Below are 20035 nucleotides of genomic sequence, written 5' to 3'. Positions count from 1 at the left end.
CAGTTAGAGAAACTGTACTAAAAACTTTTAAATGTGGATTGTAGAAATCAGCATTCTGTATTGTATAAAAATATATACTGAAGTTTTGGAACAAGAAAGCCTTTATGTTGCAGTGCAGCAGCTTGTAAAGCACAAAACTCAGGAGCTGCAGTAGGTCAGAACAGAATTATCAGGGTATAGGAGGAAACCTGCACAACCTGCAGAGCGGATTTCCAAAGGGGTTACAGGAGCATTGTCAGATTGTACAGAAGTGCCTTTACAACACCAGTGCTTTTAGATTATGCCAGCACTGTGAAGAATGACCACATGCAGAATGCAGCTGGGATGAGCCTTGCTCCAAGCAGTTGCCTTTACAATGATGCAGTTGCAAAACTCGTGAACCATGGCAAGCTGTGTAATGTATAGGTGCAAGAAGTTACAAGTGCAGTGTACGTTTACAGCACCACAGCCCTCTAGTATAGACAAGGCTCTTCAGACCCGTAAGGTTGCTTTGTAGATTAGCAGTTTGGGTTTAGCTTTCGAAATGTCTGTTCTGTACAGTGGGTATCCACTAAAGTACATGGCTGTTAATTCATGAAAATGGATTGCCAGAATCTCACTAGCTTTGAGAGCATTCCCAGTGCTATTCTGCAGAATGCAGTCCATGAACTGACATACCTAAGTATTGCACTCATGTATTTGTGGCAATAACATGTAGAATTGTTATTTGTAGCATGGAGCGGATCCAACAAAAAAGAACAGAGATGGTAACACTCCTCTAGATCTGGTGAAAGAAGGAGACACAGATATACAGGACTTGCTGCGGGGAGACGCTGCCTTGCTAGATGCTGCCAAAAAGGGTTGTCTGGCAAGAGTGCAGAAGCTGTGTACACCAGACAATATCAATTGCAGAGACACCCAAGGAAGAAATTCAACACCATTACATCTTGCAGGTAAGCAATTTACCAGAGCTTCTAGACTCTCTTATCACAGTTATGTAATGGAATCAACAAAAAACAGAGCATGTTATAAGGAACTGACATAGAAATAGTTTCACAGCAAATTGCCTTGGTTACTAGGCCAGCTGTCTAGACGTATTACAGGAAGACAGTAGCTTGCAAAAGAGGTGCTTTTGAACTCCAAAAATCAAATAGTTTTAGCTTTCCCACCTTCCCAGTTTTTCTGTTAGTTCTATTGATACTCTGTTTTCTTTTCTCTTTTTGTAGCTGGGTATAATAACCTGGAAGTAGCTGAATACCTTCTAGAGCATGGTGCTGACGTTAATGCTCAAGACAAAGGAGGACTAATCCCCTTACATAATGCAGCATCCTATGGGGTAAGTATAAGCATTTATACTTGTGATTTACAGTGCTAAGTTTCTCGTAATTTTGTAATATTTTTAGTATACAAAGTAGGGGGAAGTCTTTCAAGTGGTTGCATCTAAAGCAAGTTATTGCGACAGACTGTCTTATCTGGAACAAAGTTTGGCCTCCGTAGCCATGAGGGAATTATTGGTCCAAGTCACTACGATATCTTACTCCCACGGGTCTCAGTGGCTTTCATAAAAAAGCCCAGAATTTGACCAGGAGGGGGATGCAGTTGGTACTACTGTATACAGGGTCACTTACAGAAATTTTGGAGTACCATTGAAACAGTTGCTATTATGGCAACCAAAACATTTGTAGCAAGTTGGCATAATGTTTGGCACCTCTTGTTTTTAACCAAAGAAATCTCTCCTGCAGTTGTAGAAATAGGCAAAGATTCAGATGGTGATTAAGAGTTTGAGTGGGAAGGAAGAGAGAGCAGTGTCTGTGGATCAAGCACAAGTTCATTGTGGAGCAGCACTATTAGGATGAGTAGTCTGTTAGTGATCTCCCTTCCTTCCCACTCTCACAAAGCAGGATTAACATACAGAGAATCAAGCATCTTTATGTGCAGTATCTGCACAGATGTAAGATGGACCTTTCCCTAAAACACTACATGCCACTTTACCTTGTGAGTGACTGCAGAAGGAAATCTATTACAAGCAATTGCTTGAAGTCTGTTCTTGAAAGAATCCCAAGTATATGAAAGACTACATACATGACACTAAGTTAATGCCAGATTTGTTTGCCTCTTCTAGTTGTGTTTTCCTCTGCTTCCTCCCATTATTGTAAATGCAATTTCAGTAACTAGAACACTGACAAAAATGGCTGCACTGGAGATCAGAGGGGAAATGGCTTGAATGCGGTAATTGAGTCCAAAATTGTTTTCACGTTTATACCAAAATGAAAGTTACCAAATTGTATATATTTAGTGGTGCTGTTGTGATGCTGTATTTTATGCCTCAGTTTGTCAGTCGTTATTTCAGATACTGTACCAGATATGTTGCAATATGTGGGCATGATGAGAAGGATTAACAATGGAATGCAAGCCTCTAATCTGATTCTTCCTTTTGCTAAGGATCATTTGAAGTTGTTAACATTATTTGAATATTTAAGTCTTGTGCTGCAGGTGTTTTTTTCAAACTTCAGTAAACTAGCTCTTTTCCATCTTTGCAGAACAATCCATCACAGCTCAGTACTTTTTCTCTGTCTTCGAGGTCAATCCTTTGCTTTTAATGTACACATTTTATATAGTTAAACTACAGATTATTTATCACATTTGTTAGCCTTGCGTTTCATTTACTGTGTTTTGTCACAGCTGTATAGGATAGTTCTTTTAAATTCTTAAGAACTGAGCAGTACTTAACCCTTGCTGTTTATTGCTCCCTCAGACATTTTGTCAGCAAATTTAACAAATTTGGTTTCTCCAATAGCTAAACAGTAAATCTTACATAAAGAAGGCAGCAGGAGAAAAGGATACCAGAGACAGAGCTGGTTTTTTATATGCCTTTGACAGCTCTTGCCTCTGCCATTTACAGATGTCCACAGTCTCTGATTTAGTGTTGTATTAGAAAACTTAGTTTTAGAAGTGGGATAGAAGGGAGAAAAGTGCCAGCCTCCCACAGTTACACAAAGATGTTTCATTTTTAGTCAGTATAAAATATTTATCTAGCCAAAAAGTCTGATAACCATGGAAGGAGAACTGGGAACTCTCTCCATGTTTTTCAGGGAGTGGAAGTGAGTGGCAATATGCTTTGTCAAAAGTCTAATGACCTTGAAGTAAAATGAACAGAAATTGGGGCAGAGAGTCTTAGAGAGCCTTGAACTGACCATGGATTCCAAATGAAAATAAGTGCTGCGATTTCTGTCTTGCTCTTCACGCAGAGGGCTACAAGTTTACCCCTCGCTGACACCCACAACTTCAGCATCAAGTGTTTTAATCTGCTGAAGGGAAATTGGAGGGTATTTGGAAGCGAAAATTGCCAATAATTGTTTCACACTAATAATCACTTTAAGAAATCATAATTCCAGTCTAATTCAGTGTCCTCTCTTCTGCGTGGTTAACGAGAGTTGTGTTCAACATTCTTTCAGCAGCTTTTTTTTCAATTGTTCTCATTGTATATTTGCCATCGGCACCTCTTAATCTCAGTGACATGGCATAGATCAGCTGTGAAGGGCGGAATACTTGGTTGCTCCTGAATTTTTATCTAATATAGTCAACGTTTTGTAACTCCTTCGTTAAAAATTGCTTTTCCTTTAGTTCCCCCATCTTCATGTTGGATATACCCTGTTTGTTTACCACATAATTAGGTGGTGTCTTTTATACCATGTGGCAGAAAAGTATGGGAAATACCAATTGCTCTGCAAGTTCAGAAGGGGAGAAGTGAGGTTAGCCATCTTTTAAACCAATATTTCTTGAGCGATAAAGCCAAGCCTTTTTGCGAGAGGTTGGTAGCTACTTTAAAAAAAAAAAAAAAACGTAGGGAAAGATTAAATCTGTCAGTATCATGAATCTTTGGGTTTGGGTCTGTGCTGCCTATTTCAAACAAGTTTTCATACTTCAATCTGCTGGTTTTTTTAGCTGAGTATACTGCTTTTGCCTTTATGTAATGATAAACCAGTTAGTAAAAACACTCATAGGAAGGTGGTACAGGGAGTAATTTTTCCCTATAATTTGTTTCCTTTTCTTCTTTTTTAATTTGGATGATGATTTTAAATGGTTTATAGTTGTAAGGGTGGGGTACAGAAGCAAATTACATGTCTGTTAAAATGCCACATCCGTAACCTATGGAAATGAATGTAGATGAGGGAAACTGTACCAGCATCACTTTGGTTCAAAGTATTTTTTGTAGCTCATTGTACCAAATAATGAAATAAATGCTCAAGGGCCAGGTTTTCAAACGGGTTCGTTTCAAAGGGGTTCAGCTGCAACTAAATCCAACCACCTTTTTAGGAGCCCAAATGGGAGTATTTCTTAAAATGTGGCCAAAAGTCACTAAGCTGCACTAGCTGACACTGTATAAACGACAATAGTTTGAACACAGAAAATAATAATGCTTCTCTTCCCTGGGTTTTCTTATTTTGTATATTTTATTGTAAATCGGTATTCTGTAGATCCTTAACCGTTTGCTTTCTAACTTTGGGTGTAAGTCAATGAACTGCTAAGCAGAACGAAAACAGCAGATGAAACATGTTCCTTTATCCCTGTTCATACATATTTAAAATCTATGTCAGGCCATACAAGCTACAGCAATCTGAAGAAAGATGGTACTTGTTCCGTTTGTCAGTATCTGGAATGTTCTTCCTGCTCCCAGGGACTTCACAGTGGTATCTGAGCTCCAGAAATAATAAAACCAGTTCAGGAGTGGACACACTTACTTTCCTCAGCAAAGTCCCCGTCCTACAAACACTTACACACTGGATATCAGGGATATCACACACTTACAGTAAAGCACATTTGTAAGTATGTGCAGGATCAGGGTCTGAAAATATAAAGAATTCTTTTTAGAATAAGATAATGCAAATCTAAAACTCCACATAATTATCCCTTTCTATAACATCAACCAAAGAAAATCACCTAATCTCATTATTCTGGAGCTGAACTGCTTAATAGCTAATATACAGTACAGCTAAACTACATGATTAAATGCAATCCAAAGCAACTCGCACAACTGATTCCTTTGAGCGAATTGGGAAGTTGGGGTTTCCTTAGCACTTTCATATTTAGAGAAACGTAGTTTATTCAGCTAATAAAATATGGCCTTGTGCTGCCTTATGCGGCTTTGAAATCACAAAGCTGAGTCAGGAAGAGGAAAGAATGTCCATCATTGTTCGTATGGCCATTGCTGATGGGAACGCTTTTCAGTCTTTGACTGGAGGGAAAGTTGTCGTGACCTAGGCAGGTGGGTGTAAATAAAGGGAGGGGAAATGAAGAGGATCTCTGAACATGCATATTATCTCTTCATGTGACTTAACAATATCACATCGTATGGCCTCTACATTGCTATACCCTGTAGCAGCTACTCTGTACTTTAATGATAAAAGTATTGGGTTTTTTTCAGCATGTGGATATAGCAGCGCTCTTGATTAAATACAGCACATGTGTAAATGCAACAGATAAATGGGCATTCACACCGTTGCATGAAGCAGCACAAAAAGGAAGGACACAGCTATGTGCTCTGCTACTGGCTCATGGAGCAGATCCAACCATGAAGAACCAAGAGGGTCAAACACCTTTAGACCTGGCAACAGTAAGTTCATATTGCAAAGCATCAGAAACTGTTCTAAAGAATTTGCTTTATGTATTAAATGACACTCAGTGCCTCCACTGTGCCAGTGGTCCTCAGCCTTCTCCACCCTGGGATTTGGAAAGGGTAGGGTGGTCAGGACTTCTTTAAGTCCATGTACAACCCCTCTGTTGGCGGCAAGCCCATGCACAAATCGTAGGATGAGATTCTAGTATCTTAGTTAAGGTTTAAAGTATCAGTTTAATTCCCAGCACTTTAATTTTACCCAAACTGAACCTTTCCACCTGAAATGTCACGGATGTGAGCTTTAGCCAGCACACACTTTATTTATTTGAATCTTTTCAGGGAAATAGATCAGACTTTGAGGAAGTATGAGTGTTCCAAAAAGGGTATTCTCAGTTCTTAAATAATTTCTTAACCCTTTTTAGGTACAACATAACTCCAAAACAGTGTGGCTAGAATGACCCAGAACCTCCAAACTTGTTGTTAGCTGTAGGTCTTCCTGAATACGTGTCTTTGACTAGTTGGGTTTTGTTAGTGGCAGGATTAGTTAAAAATAGTTTCCACATATCTTATAGGGCACACGGAGTTTATGAATTCCAGGTGACCCCATTATTGATGGTTGCTATGTGGGGAGTGGCACACAGAGAACTGGAAAGTAGAGAAGTTTGGAATAGACAGGGGAGGGAGTAGGAGAGTTTGAGCCACAGGAGGGGGTGAGGAGGCTGAGCTGGGGAAGAAAACAGACTCATGGAGTGGTCTAGACACCATTCCCCAAATAAATCCACTTTACATGTTCCCCCTGCACCTCCACACATGTTGCTGTCCAGTGACTCTGAAAAGGACTTTAGGGATCATTGTGGAAGCCAGCTGAACATCAGTTCCCAGTGCAATCTTATGGCCAAGAGGGCTAATGCAGTGCTTGGATTTATAAACAGGAGAGCATCAAGTCAGAGTAAGGAGGTGCTCTTACTTTGTACACCGCATTAGTGAGACCATTACTGGATATTGTGTCCAGTGTTACTGTCCACATTTATTTTAAAATGTTGAAAAATTGGAGTGAGTTCAGAAAAGAGCTACAAGAAGTATTTGAGATCTGGACAGCCTGACTTACAGTGAGAGACTTAAGAAGCTTAATTAAGTTTTTCCAAGAGAAGGTCAAGAGGTAACTTGACCATGCTCTACAAGTATCCACACGGGGAAGAGATTTCTGACAGGAGAGGTCTCTTCAATTTAACAGCAAGGGCATAATGACATCCAATGGCTGCAAGCTAAAGCTAGACAAATTCAGACGATGAATAAGGTGCAGGCTTTTTGTAAAAGTGAGGTAAATTAACCTTTGGAACAGTTTACCAAAGTAAATGGTAGACTCCTCATCTTTCAGAGTCTTTACAGTCAAGACTGGATGTCTTCCTATGGGCTTATCTAAAGGGACATTTAGTTTGCAGCAAGCTAAAAGTTCCCTAGTGCTCTCTGATCTCTTCCTGTTTCAAACCAGGAACTTTTAGTGCACAGCAGCAGGGTCCACAGACACTTAATGCACAACAATTTAGTGCAGGATAGACTCACACCCTAGCTTGCTGCAAACTTTGGCTGTGGTGGGAGGGATAGCTCAGTGGTTTGAGCATTGGCCTGCTAAACCCAGGGTTGCGAGTTCAATCCTTGAGGGGGCCATTTAGGGATCTGGGGCAAAAATTGGGGATTGGTCCTGCTTTGAGCAGGGGGTGGGACTAGATGACCTCCTGAGGTCCCTTCCAAGCCTGAGATTCTATGATATGTCTACACTTGGAGCTACTGGTGTGATTCCCAGCTTGTGCAGACGCAGTCACAGTAACTCATCTCCAGCTAACGCTCTAAAAATAGTGGTGTAGCCACAGTTGTGCGGCAGCAGGGAGCAATGACAAAGGCTCGCCATCCCAAGTATGTACCTGTGGGGTCTCAGCAGGTTTGTACTGGGGACTGCTGGTGTGTGTTAGCCTGCTGTGCACAGAGTGTCCGTGTGGACCCTGATGACTGTGTACTAAAAATTCTGTATGGTGCTTTGATTTATGCTGCTTTGAAATGGGAGTATATTAAAGCACACTAGTGAACTTTTAGTGCGCGGCCACAGGCTCCATGTGGACAATTGCTGTGAACTAAGGCTATGACTACACTACAGCCTATGTTGTCATAATTTATGGTGCTATGGGGTGTGAATAAACCACCGACAACTGCCAGTGTGGGCAGCGCTATGTTGGCAGGATATACTCTACTGCTGACAGCTACTGCCGCTCAAGGGGGCTGGCATAGTTAAGCTGACGGGAGAGCTCTCTCCCGTCTGTTTAGAGCGGTACATTAGAGAGCTTACAGCAGCACCACTGCAAGCTCTGCAATGTTTAGACAAGCCCTAAAATAGGTTCTCTAGCTCAACCAGCAGTTACAGGATTGAGGAAGGAATTACGTGGTGGAATTGTCTGATCTGCTATGCAGGTCTGATGAGATTATTATACTGGTCTTTTCCGGCCTTCAAATCTATAAAATCACACTGCCATGAGGAAAAAATGTAATTAACTCTCTGACGTATAATAGAAAATAGACCTGGTCTTAAAAAGTTGTGTTAAGTGGGTGCAATTTTTGCCCCTTTTTTTTTTTTTTTTAGGTTTTTTTTTTTCAAAATGAATGACCTATGACAGGATTAAATTTATGTTATGAGATTGTTGGGGATTTTACTTAGATGGGGACTGGGAATAAGGTTATCCACTATATGTATTTTTTTCCTTCCTTAGTAAATGAATAGATGGTGATTTTAATGAAAATAAAGCCCTATGTGAATGTGCTTTCTGTCTTTCAGGCTGATGATATCAGAGCTTTGCTGATAGATGCAATGCCTCCAGAAGCCTTGCCTACCTGTTTTAAACCTCAGGCAACCGTAGTTAGTGCCTCTCTAATCTCACCAGCATCTACTCCCTCCTGTCTCTCTGCTGCCAGCAGCATTGATAACCTTACAGGGCCTCTGGCAGAACTAGCAGTGGGAGGAGCATCAAATGCTGGGGATGGAGCAGCAGGAACAGAAAGGAAAGAAGGAGAAGGTAATTTTTCTGCTGGGTAAGGTTCCTTTACAAAAATACAATAAGACGGTGCTTAGCATTGCATTCTGCTTTACTTGATCCTGAAGATGTTGAATATAAAAATACTCCCATCTCAAAGAAAATGTGAATTTCTCTATTTCTCCTGTTTTCTTCCTCTGCTCTTTGAGTGACTGTTCCTCGTAGTTATCTTTTCGTTCATGATTAGCTCAGAATCCAAAGGCGCAAGGGTCACTGACTAAATGAACAGATTTCCGCTGTTGCTGCTGGACAAAAATTCTGATGGGTATAATTGTGATTTGGGGAAACATGATGGCTGAGATGAGGGGGTTGTTAAAGTTTTAATCCTTTGATTAATATTTGAAATACATGCTGTCCATCAGCATCTGAAAGATGGTATAGCAAAAATGCACCCATCTTCATCTGTATTCCTGTGTAACTTGCTGTCCTGTTTTACTGAAATCAGATGTTTCTGTTTTTAAGCGGTTGTTTTGAATGTGTATTTAACATTCAGTTTTTACTGAGCTTTTGTACGGTCTGAGGTAGGTTATTTGGCTGAGGACTATAGAGAGCTGTGTTTTGAAACTGAGGGCAAGCTGACATTATGCTAGATGATGGATATCTTCTACATTGATCTGTTTCTTTCATTATAGTCGCTGGTCTTGACATGAATATCAGCCAGTTCCTGAAAAGCCTTGGGCTTGAACACCTGCGGGATATCTTTGAAACAGAACAGGTAATAAGTGAGCCTCATGTATGGTGCACTTGTATGTTCATTTATAGGGAATGCAATAAATACTCAAGCAAATTTTGATTTCATCTGTTATTTCCTAACTTTTTTAAAATGACTGTTTAACATCTGTCAAAAACAAAAATAACAAAGGAAACTACAAATGAGTTATCTAGTACCTTAAAGTGAGGTTTTCCTCAGAAAAAGACTGAATAAATGGCATCACAGTTATTTGAGGCTGGGATCAAGTTTGCTCAGTTTACAAGTAAAATAATTTTTTTTTTCCCAACTGCCAGCTCTGCAAATTCATCCCGGGATCTGAGTCACGATTGATCCTTTGGTCTTGAGCATTATTACCAATAAAGGTTTTGCAGGACAAATTAGACCCTAAGCTACATGTGTCCTTTCCCATTCATAAACCCGTTAAAGGTTTTTTACAAGGAAGAGGGAGAAAAATGGTTCTTCTTAACCTCTGAGGATAGGACAAGAACCAAGTTGCAGTGGGGGAGGTTTAGGTTGGATATTAAGAAAAACTTTTTCACTAGGAGGGTGGTGAAACACTGGAATGCGTTACCTAGGGAAGTGGTAGAATCTCCTTCCTTAGAAGTTTTTAAGGTCAGGCTTGACGAAGCCCTGGCTGGGATGATTTAATTGGGGATTGGTCCTGCTTTGAGCAGGGGGTTGGAGTAGATGACCTCCTGAGGTCCCTTCCAACCCTGATATTCTATGATTCTGTGAGTCAATGGGCTTAAATTGTAGCAAGGACCATTTAGGTTGGACATTAGGAAAAACTTCCTGTCAGGGTGATTAAGCAGTGGAATAAATTGCCTAGGGAGGTTGTGAAATCTCCATCATTGGAGATTTTTAAGATCAGGTTAGATAAACACCTGTCAGGGATGGTCTGGATCAGTGGTTCTCAACCGTTCCGGACTACTGTACCCCTTTCAGGAGGCTGATTTGTCTTGCGTACCCCAAGTTTCACCTCACTTAAAAACTACAAAAGTGTCACAGAACACTCTTACTGAAAAATTACTTACTTTCTCATTGTTACCATATAATTACAAAATAAATCGCCACCCCCAGATTGAGAAACACTGATGAAGTATATAGAGCAGTATAAACAAGTCATTGTCTGTATGAAATTGTCGTTTGTACTGCCATTTCTAGTACTTTCCATGTAGCCTGTTGTAAAACTAGGCAAATATATTGATGAGCTGATGGACCCCCTGGAAGATCTGTGTACTCCCAGGGGTACACACATCTCTGGTGAAGAACCACTGGTCTAGATAATATTTAGTCTTGCCATGAGTTCAGGGGACAGGACTAGATGACCTCTGGAGGTCCCTTCCAGTCCTACAATTCTATGATGCCTGTGCAAGCCTATTGCATTGAACAGAGTTATTAAAGTGAAAGTGATTAGAACTTAGTAAACAATGCCCTTAATGGGCAAGGCAGAAGAGAAACTACTTTACCCAGGCCTTGTCTACGCTAGAGAATTCAAGAAATAGTTTCCTAAGGTTATAATCTTAGCTGTTTTGGGTGTGTAGGGCTAAAGAGTAAATAGTGGGGGAAAAGTATGTTACCAGTTACTCTGGATATGCAAAATGTATTGTAAGAAGTTACCATGTTTGTGGTCAGTTTTTGGAAGAGAATAGCATTTGAATGCTATTGTGAATTCTTTTTCTGAACAGCTTCTTGGACAAACACATAATTTACTAGTGTGAACTAAGATATAATGTGGGGCGGGGGAGAAATAAGACATATTAAACTGTAGCCATAAGTCAGGGCACAAACACTTTAAACATAATGTGTTGGTTATGAAAATTCTCCAGACTATTGTATGAAGTGTTAAGAGTTGTCCTTTGCTTCCCAATTCTTGTAGATATGACTGTTTTTCTTTAGTTTTCATTGACATTATGTATACGTCTTCTCCACTTCAGCATGAATTGTAATATTTCTTGGCTACCTTTTTCTCCTTAACTAGGAGAAGTGTGCTTTCCATATATTTAATAGAAGTTTATATTTATCAGAAAAATGGAATATTGGCTTTTTAGAACCAGGAAAAACCTTTCTATCCAAATAGTTCTGCTCTCCTTAGTTATCTTAATCTAATTTTGGATTGTTTCATTTAGTCATGACCCTCTAGAAACAAATCTTTAAGTATTGCTTAAACTCATTTTTCCTGTTTAAAAAACCTTCCTCTTCCACTGAAGAGTTCTACTTTAGATGCTTATCTTCTAAGTAAGGCTGTCGATTAATTGCAGTTACCTCACTTGAAGTAACTCAAAAAAAATTAATTGCGATTAATTGCAGTTTTAATCACACTGTTAAACAATAGAATAACAAATGAAATTTATTAAATATTTTTTGATGTTTTTCTACATTTTCAAATATTGATTTCAATTACAATGCATAATGCAAAGTGTACAGTGCTCACTTTATAGTATTATTTTTATTACAAATATTTGCACCGTAAAAAGGATAAACAAATAAAATAGTATTTTTCAATTCACCTCATACAAGAACTGTAAAGCAGGCTCTTTATCATGAAAGTGCAACTTACAAATGTAGATTTTTTTTTCATTACATAACTCACTCAAAAACAAAATTAAAACTTTAAAGCCTAGAAGTCCACTTAGTCCTACTTCTTGTTCAGCCAATCGTTAAGACAAACAAGTTTGTTTACATTTACGGGAGATAATGCTTTCTGCTTTTTATTTACAATGTCACCTGAAAGTGAGCAGAAGCGTTCACATGGCACTTTTGTACGGGCATTGCAAGATATTTATGGGCCAGACATGCTAAACATTCGTGTGCCCCTTCATGCTGCCCCCACCATTCTAGAGAACATGCTTCCATGCTGATGATGCTCATTAAAAAAAAAATATGTTAATTAAATTTGTGACTGAACTCCTTGTGGGAGAAATGTTTGTCTCCTGCTCTGTTTTACCTATATTCTGCCATATATTTCATGTTATAGCAGTCTCGGATGATGAGCCAGCATATGTTGTTCATTTTAAGAACACTCACTGCAGATTTGACAAAACACAAAGAAGGTATCAATGTGAGATTTCTAAAGATAGCTACAGCACTCGACTCAAGGTTTAAGAATCTGAAGTGCCTTCCAAAATCTGAGAGGAACGAGGTGTGGAGCAGACTTTCAGAAGTCTTGGAAGAGCAACTTCAGAACCCAAACCACCTATAAAGAAAATCAGCCTTCTCTTGGTAGCATCTGACTCAGATGATGGAAATGAACATGCATCAGTCTGCACTGCTTTGGATCATTATCAAGCAGAACCCGTCATCAACATGTCCTCTGGAATGGAGGTTGGAGCATGAATCTTTAGAACCTACAAGTCCACTCAGTCCTAAAGTTTTGCATTGTTTTATTTTTGAACGCAGTTATTTTTTTTTGTATATAGTTCTACATTTTAAGTCCAACTTTCATGGTAAAGTGATTGCACTACAGTAGTTGTAATGAGGGAATTGAAAAATACTATTTCTTTTGTTTTTTACAGTGCAAATGTTTGTAAGCAAAAATAAATATAAGGTGAGCACTGTACACTTTGTATTCTGTGTTGTAATTGAGATCAATATATTTGAAAATGTAGAAAACAGCCAAAAATATTTAAATAAATGGTATTCTATTATTGTTTAACAGTACGATTAATCAGGATGAATTTTTTTAACTGTTTGACAGCCCTACTTCTAGGTTCTGTACAATTTTCCCCCACTCGTGAGAGTTTTAAAAATGCAAATCGGCTTTACTTGTCTCTTTCATCATTTTGAAAACTTGTTAATTCATCTCATACTGTTGTCCTTTCAAGCCAATAAGTACATCTTCATAGTCATTCCATATTATTTGGATGCTTGATGTCTGGAACTGTCTTTGTTTCCCATACACTACAATCTCTGCAAGGAAACAGCCCTCCTGTGATACAGGTACCAGGGAGGGACACCTTTTCATTTTGGATCTCCCCTGATGTTAATCCTAGTCCTCTGGCTGTACGGTAGTATCTTTTGCAGTCTTTTGTAGTGCTGCTCTGCACTTGATGGATGTTTTCAATGATTCTTTCATAGTAATCTTCATATCTTTTGCCTGATCGATATGTTGGGTTTATCACATGTTTATCACATGTTTATCACATATCCCTTGGTTGAGTCCCTCTCTCCTGAATTAAGCATATTATCTTTGTCTACAGTGGACTTTGTTTTCTACTTACAGATCCAGTTATCTTAACTCTCCAGCTCCTTTTGAATCTAGTTGTATGGTTTCCCGTTGATTAAGCCTCCAGTTCTATTGTAATGTGTAAATTTGGGAGCAGATGTATTTGAATGCCTCTCCTAAATGAAATTTTTCTGTATCTCTGAGGTCCAAAAAGTAACCTGTGCATAGAATTTCTGTACAATATGAAAAGTTTGTGTCTAGACTGCCCTTTATGTCCTGCTCTTAAATCAATTTTCTGTTTCACATTTTATTTAACATCCTATTTTATTACTTCCTGCTTTAGCAGGTAATCTCTATTACCTTGAAATGCAGCCTTGTCAAATGCTTTGAGGAATCTTAATATATTACAGCCAGTGAATAGTCCTGATCTGTCATCATGACAGTCATTATTCCTAAGAACCGTGGGTTACTGAAGCATGATTTTACATAGCCAAATCGTGTTTGGAGACACACACGCACCATATAAACACAAAGCGAATGTTTTAGAAAATCTGTAATGGCATCGATGTAGGATGTGTTAGACATTTTAATAAGGACATAACAGCAAAAGAATGGGAAATTATCAGGCTAAAATAGAACTTTTATTTCCATGCTGTATGTGGTGGAAATACATTTATCAGTATTTGTGCAAAAATGTAAAATCTGGCTACAGTGTGCTTTAAACTGTTGATATGTGTATAGTGCTGATGTACAGCACCACGTTAGTAATCCTGACCCCTTAATAATCTTTTCAGGAAAGCTGTTGTCTGGGATTTTTTTTTACTATTTCTGTTGTCACTCATGCAGGTCCACCAGTGCTAGCAATGGTGGGTGTGTTAGTGTAAATAATATATTGGTGTGTTAGCCGGAGTGCCATCTAACCCTCCTCAGAGCCATTCTAGATAATACAGTGACTAGTCACCTGTGTACAATCGTCCTTGATGTGGAGCTCCATCAATGATACTTCAGCACAGGAAATTATTTTTAAAAATCCAATATCAGTATGGCCTGTCACTGAAGGGGAAGAGTTATGATGCACCTAAGGAACAGAGGAATGCAAGTCCCACTGATTTGCAGTGGGGCATATGCACCTAAATCCCATAGGCACACTTGAAATCTCCTATCAGTTTTAAATTAGCCTTTTATCATTCCTTTAGCAATATCAGATCCAGACTAAATCATTTTCCTAGTAATATTTGACTATTGTTTCACTGCATTCATTAAATGGTTAGAAATTATTCCCAGTTTGGTGTGGAGTCTTACCATGAAGGGAGATGTATGGAAAATTAAATAGCTTACTTTTTAACTGTTATGTTAAATTAGATTTCTGTGTTAGTTTTTGGAAGAGAGAGGTATGTTCTGTGTTATTTACACACATTCTGCAGCAGCCAGCATAGAGCAGCTCTCTGCTGTCTCATCCTGGGGAGAGACCCTGTGGTATTTACCTGGGCCAGCCTCAGACAGGAAGGTGGCAGTCTATTAGATTGCAGGGTCATCATAATAAAAATAAAATACATAAACTGAGGGATTCTACTCGTAGCATGAATGCAGTGTAGGTACAGTATAATTTCTGTAACAATGGGACTTTTTCATTTTTTCCTTAGGAGGTAATGAAGACTTGGCTACTAATTTTTGTCATCCTTTCTCTTTTCAGATAACTCTTGATGTATTGGCAGACATGGGGCATGAAGAGTTAAAAGAAATTGGCATTAACGCATATGGACATCGCCACAAACTAATAAAAGGTGTAGAGAGACTTCTAGGAGGGCAGCAAGGTAAATATGTCAAAACAGTTGGCCCTACCTGTTAACTTCGAGTTATGTACACCTGGACCTGTCTGAAATAATTTTCAGCAGACTTTCAGCAGTTGCCTTGTAAAAGGAATGCTCTTAAACCACCCCCAGTCTTAGACCGTGACTTTAAAGAGTCTAGGTGTGGTAAGATGCGTTCCTGCTTGCAGCATTGAACCAAATTCCGGCTAGGCAGTAGAGATAAAATGGCTGGAGTCAAAGGAATCTTTCAGTCTGGTGGTGCAAAGATGGGGTGGAACCATTGTCTTGTCTCCTCTCCACCTCATCTGGGGAATGCACACCCCAAGAGGTACATGGAGGGGAGGAACACGGATTCAGCAAGGGCAAGTCATGCCTGACTAATCTAATTGCCTTCTGTGACGAGATAACTGGCTCTGTGGATGAGGGGAAAGCAGTAGACGTGTTGTTCCTTCACTTTAGCAAAGCTTTTGACACGGTCTCCCACAGTATTCTTGCCAGCAAGTTAAAGAAGTACTGGGCTGGATGAATGGACTATAAGGTGGATAGAAAGCTGGCTAGATCGTCGGGCTCAACGGGTAGTGATCAATGACTCCATGTCTAGTTGGCAGCCGGTATCAAGCGGAGTCCTGGGGCCGGTTTTGTTCCATATCTTCTTTAATGATCTGGAAGATGGCGTGGACTGCACCCTCAGCAAGTTTGCAGAGGACACTAAACTTGGAGGAGTGGTAGATACGCTGGAGGGTAGGGATAGGATACAGAGGGACCTAGACAAATTAAAGGATTGGGCCAAAACAAATCTGATGAGGTTCAACAAGGACAAGTGCAGAGTCCTGCACTTAGGATGGAAGAATCCCATGCACCGTACTGGCTAGTCAGCAGTTCTGCAGAAAAGGACCTAGGGGTTACAGTGGACAAGAAGCTGGATATCAGTCAACAGTGTGCCCTTGTTGCCAAGAAGGCTAACGTCATTTTGGGCTCTATAAGTAGGGGCATTGCGAGCAGATGGAGGGACGTGATTGTTCCCCTCTATTCGACATTGGTGAGGCCTCATCTGGTGTACTGTGTCCAGTTTTGGGCCCCACCCTACAAGAAGGATGTGGAAAAATTGGAAAGAGTCCAGCGGAGGGCAACAAAAATGATTAGGGGACTAGAACACTCGACTTATGAGGAGAGGCTGAGGGAACTGGGATTGTTTAATGTGCAGAAGAGAAGAATGAGGGGGGATTTGATAGCTGCTTTCAACTACCTGAAAGGGGGTTCCAAAGTGGATGGATCTAGACTGTTCTCATTGGTAGCAGATGCCCGAACAACGAGTAATGGTCTCAAGTTTCAATGGGGGAGGTTTAGGTTGGATGCTAGGAAAAGCTTTTTCACTAGGAGGGTGGTGAAGCACTGGAATGGGTTACCTAGGGAGGTGGTGGAATCTCCTTCCTTAGAGGTTTTTAAGGTCAGGCTTGACAAATCCCTGGCTGGGATGATTCAGTTGGTGTTGGTCCTGCTTTGAGCAGGGGGTTGGACTAGATGACCTCCTGAGGTCCCTTCCAACCCCGATATTCTATGATTCTATGCTGCTCTGAGCACAAGGCCATCATTCTAGCAGGCTCCAGCATGAAGTGCATACAGTGGGAGCAGCTCTTTGTGTACCTACGTAAAGGTCAGTCACGGTCTAGTGCAGGGGTTTGTTCCAAGATTAACACACACAACTGTTGGTTACTAATAACTAATTCCTGAATGGATCACACTGTAATTGCAAACTGTTGGAATTGTCTCTATCACACAGGCTTCAGCTGCTTCACTTGAAAGCAGAAATTGCTGGATAAGTTCTTTTCCCACATAAATTTTATTCTTTTAATATTTTATTCTATTTTAATACTCTCTTTTAATGCCTGCTGCTTTTCAAGCATTTGATCTAATTTAGGTTGTATTTCCTTTGTTTACGTCCTTTATTGCATTTGCTCCTGCTCTGGGGTTATTCAACAAACAATAATAGTAAAGCTGGGTAAAAATACAGCTGGTATTGTTTCCTACAGTTGATTTTTACTTCTTAAATTCTTCCCTTTTGCAGGCACCAGTCCTTATTTGACTTTTCACTGTGTGAGCCAAGGGACTATTCTCCTAGACCTTGCTCCCGATGATAAGGAGTATCAATCAGTAGAAGAGGAGGTATTATAAATACAAATATTTTTGTTTTAAAAATTGGCTTGTGTTTGCTGCTTAATGTCTGTCCTGGAGGTCAGTGTGGTTCTCCACTGCAAAGTGATCCTCTCAAAATAGCATTGGTGGGTTCCACCTTACTGCCACCCAGTGATTACAGATCCAGATGTGATCCCTGATGGCCAGATCTTCAAACTCCACCTAGGAACTGAAGGTCAAACTAGGTTCTTTTCCTCTTATATATCCCCAGTGCTCTGCGGGCCCAATTCCACACCCAGGTACACCTGCGCTCATCACTTTTTTTCAGATTATGGCCTCGGTGATACCTTTGCAACCCTCGCTGCCTTTAGTAGAGCTCCACAAGTGTGTCACTGACTTAAAATAAACAAGCCATGCTGTTGGTGCTGCTCAAAGAGAGACTCCAGCCCTGCAGCACCAAAGCAGTTAACAGGAATAAAAAAGATCTGACCCCAGGGCACTCAGGGAGCAGTAGGAAAGGGCCGTTTTTATGCAGTCTCTTTTGGCAAGCGAAACAACATCAAGGTCCTCTGTAGTGTGGGGGGAAAGGACCCAAGCCCCCACAGCTCCATGGGGACAGACCAGGCATCAGCATCACCTCACCCCCAAAGACAGCAATCAATCCTGCAGCTCCCAAAAAATGAGCTGAGAGTAATTGTGGGTGGAGGCTGGAACAACCATTTCTCCCCAGGGTCCTGGGTCATCGTTGAGAGTAGGACAGGTCACACAACAGCCCCATGATCCCCTTAACGTGGCATTGCCTCTTGCCCCCAGAGAGACCAGGTGATGGGTGGGGCCGGACACACCCTTCTGCTGTTGGGGATGATGGTGCACATAGAGCTGCGACTGCTTTCGTGTTGCTGGGTGACTGCGCATGTTCAGATCTTCCTTGCTCTGTCCACTGTCTGCCAGCCAGGCTAACCCAGTGCTTCTCCCTGCCTTGCCACAATCTCCTGCTCAGGTGCTGCCTTCTCCACAGAGACACTTGGATACTAAGGCGATGAGTGCCAGGATAAGAACTTAGATAGGGTAGGATGGATGCTGTATGCTGTGACCCTTACCTGTAGTTGGTGTCCCGATGTGTATGCACCACGGGGCCACGTATGTGCACCTACCTTCATGAAAGTCATCAGTTTTTCCCTTTTTTAGCTAGGGTGTTTGGGAACATAGGTTAAAATAGAACCAAAGGGATTACACTCTCCTTCATCCCTTTCCCTGTGGTTTGTATCCACTGCTTCAAGAGGCAGCTCCTTATGCTTCTTGAAGTCTTTTGGAAACACCCATTGAATGTGCTCTTGGGTCTGGGTCATTAACTCCCCTTACAAAGTGTATTTTCTTGGAGAAGTGTTCAAAAGGCTCATATGACAGATCAAAATGAGGAGGGAGGTTTTGTGTGTACTACTTTATGGTATTAGCTATTTAAATGGAAAAATAAACAGATTACATTGTAAAACCTTTGACCTTGAGCCCTAGACCTTCGTGTGTGATCTGTCCATTCCTGTTAGTAGGAAAGCACATTAGGACATGCAGGATCAGGGACTTAGGGTGCTATTTTAACAAATTGTTTGCTTAGTTTAATAAGGAGGCATGGTATGACAACCTCATTGTGTCCGATCACCTTGTCACCAGTGAAATACTGATGCCAAGGGTCTGCTTAGCAACCCTAACAGCTTGCTGCCCTAGCAAAAGTCAGAATATCGACTGCAAAGTTCACATGTATTAGACTGTTTTGCCTCTCACTTGGTACAGTTTATGTTGATTTTCTGACTTAACATTGCCCTAGATTGTAACTGTTTCTGTGATGTGCTAGTGTTTTTTTGTTTTGTTTTTAAAGTAAGTTGAAAATGTTTAAGCTACTTCTTGCTTAGACAAGAGTTTGGAAATCCAGAGTTCATACAGGATTGCATATAGCTTGCGTAACAGACAGAGTCAACTGCCAACAGAGTCAAATACAATATTTATTTGGGCTGTTATTAAATTCTGTTACTTTAACTGTAATTGTCTACCAAAAGTCACTTACCTGTAGATGAAATTATAGTTCTTGATAGCTGGTAATAGTAATGTACAAACATCACAATGTATTGATCCCCCCAGTAACCAAGAAATGGAAGATTATGTACCTTAGTTATACATTCTTTATTATGTCAACATAGTCTTTCCAGAAAATCTTTCTTGCTTTTTGTAACATTATAATTGGAACTTTTGAAATTCAATGAAATTCATTGGACAGCAAATTCCAATGTGCTTATTTTCTTACTTGGAGTTTTATTGACAAGTTGGGTCATTGGATTTGTTCTCAGCCAATATCCTGGAGCAATGTGCTCCACTGGGACTTTCTGTACTCTAACAAATTAAAGAACATAGCTGTATTCAAATTTGAGGTCTCTTAACTTTTGGGTTTCTTTGCTCATTCTCCACGAATGTAATCTGTTATAAGTATATTCACCGTTCCCCATTTTTTGGCCTTGCTTAAATGAACTCCCTTTCCAGCTCATTAAT

The 20035-nt window shown here is 40.2% G+C and overlaps 1 protein-coding gene across 1 annotated transcript in view; it reads left to right on the top strand.

Annotated features, from left to right (window-relative positions):
* TNKS (tankyrase) overlaps positions 1-20035 on the top strand; it is a 278284-nt gene that overhangs the window by 236882 nt on the left and 21367 nt on the right. Inside the window, exons 16-22 of the mRNA XM_048846834.2 lie at positions 713-932; positions 1206-1315; positions 5405-5593; positions 8421-8658; positions 9309-9391; positions 15247-15367; positions 17430-17527. Coding sequence (XP_048702791.2) covers positions 713-932; positions 1206-1315; positions 5405-5593; positions 8421-8658; positions 9309-9391; positions 15247-15367; positions 17430-17527 — 1059 coding nt within the window. The remainder of the gene's footprint in view (positions 1-712; positions 933-1205; positions 1316-5404; positions 5594-8420; positions 8659-9308; positions 9392-15246; positions 15368-17429; positions 17528-20035) is intronic.

Source organism: Caretta caretta, chromosome 4, assembly GCF_965140235.1.
Source record: "Caretta caretta isolate rCarCar2 chromosome 4, rCarCar1.hap1, whole genome shotgun sequence".
NCBI classification, from domain to species: Eukaryota; Metazoa; Chordata; order Testudines; family Cheloniidae; genus Caretta; species Caretta caretta.
This window is presented reverse-complemented; position numbering and strand designations above follow the sequence as displayed.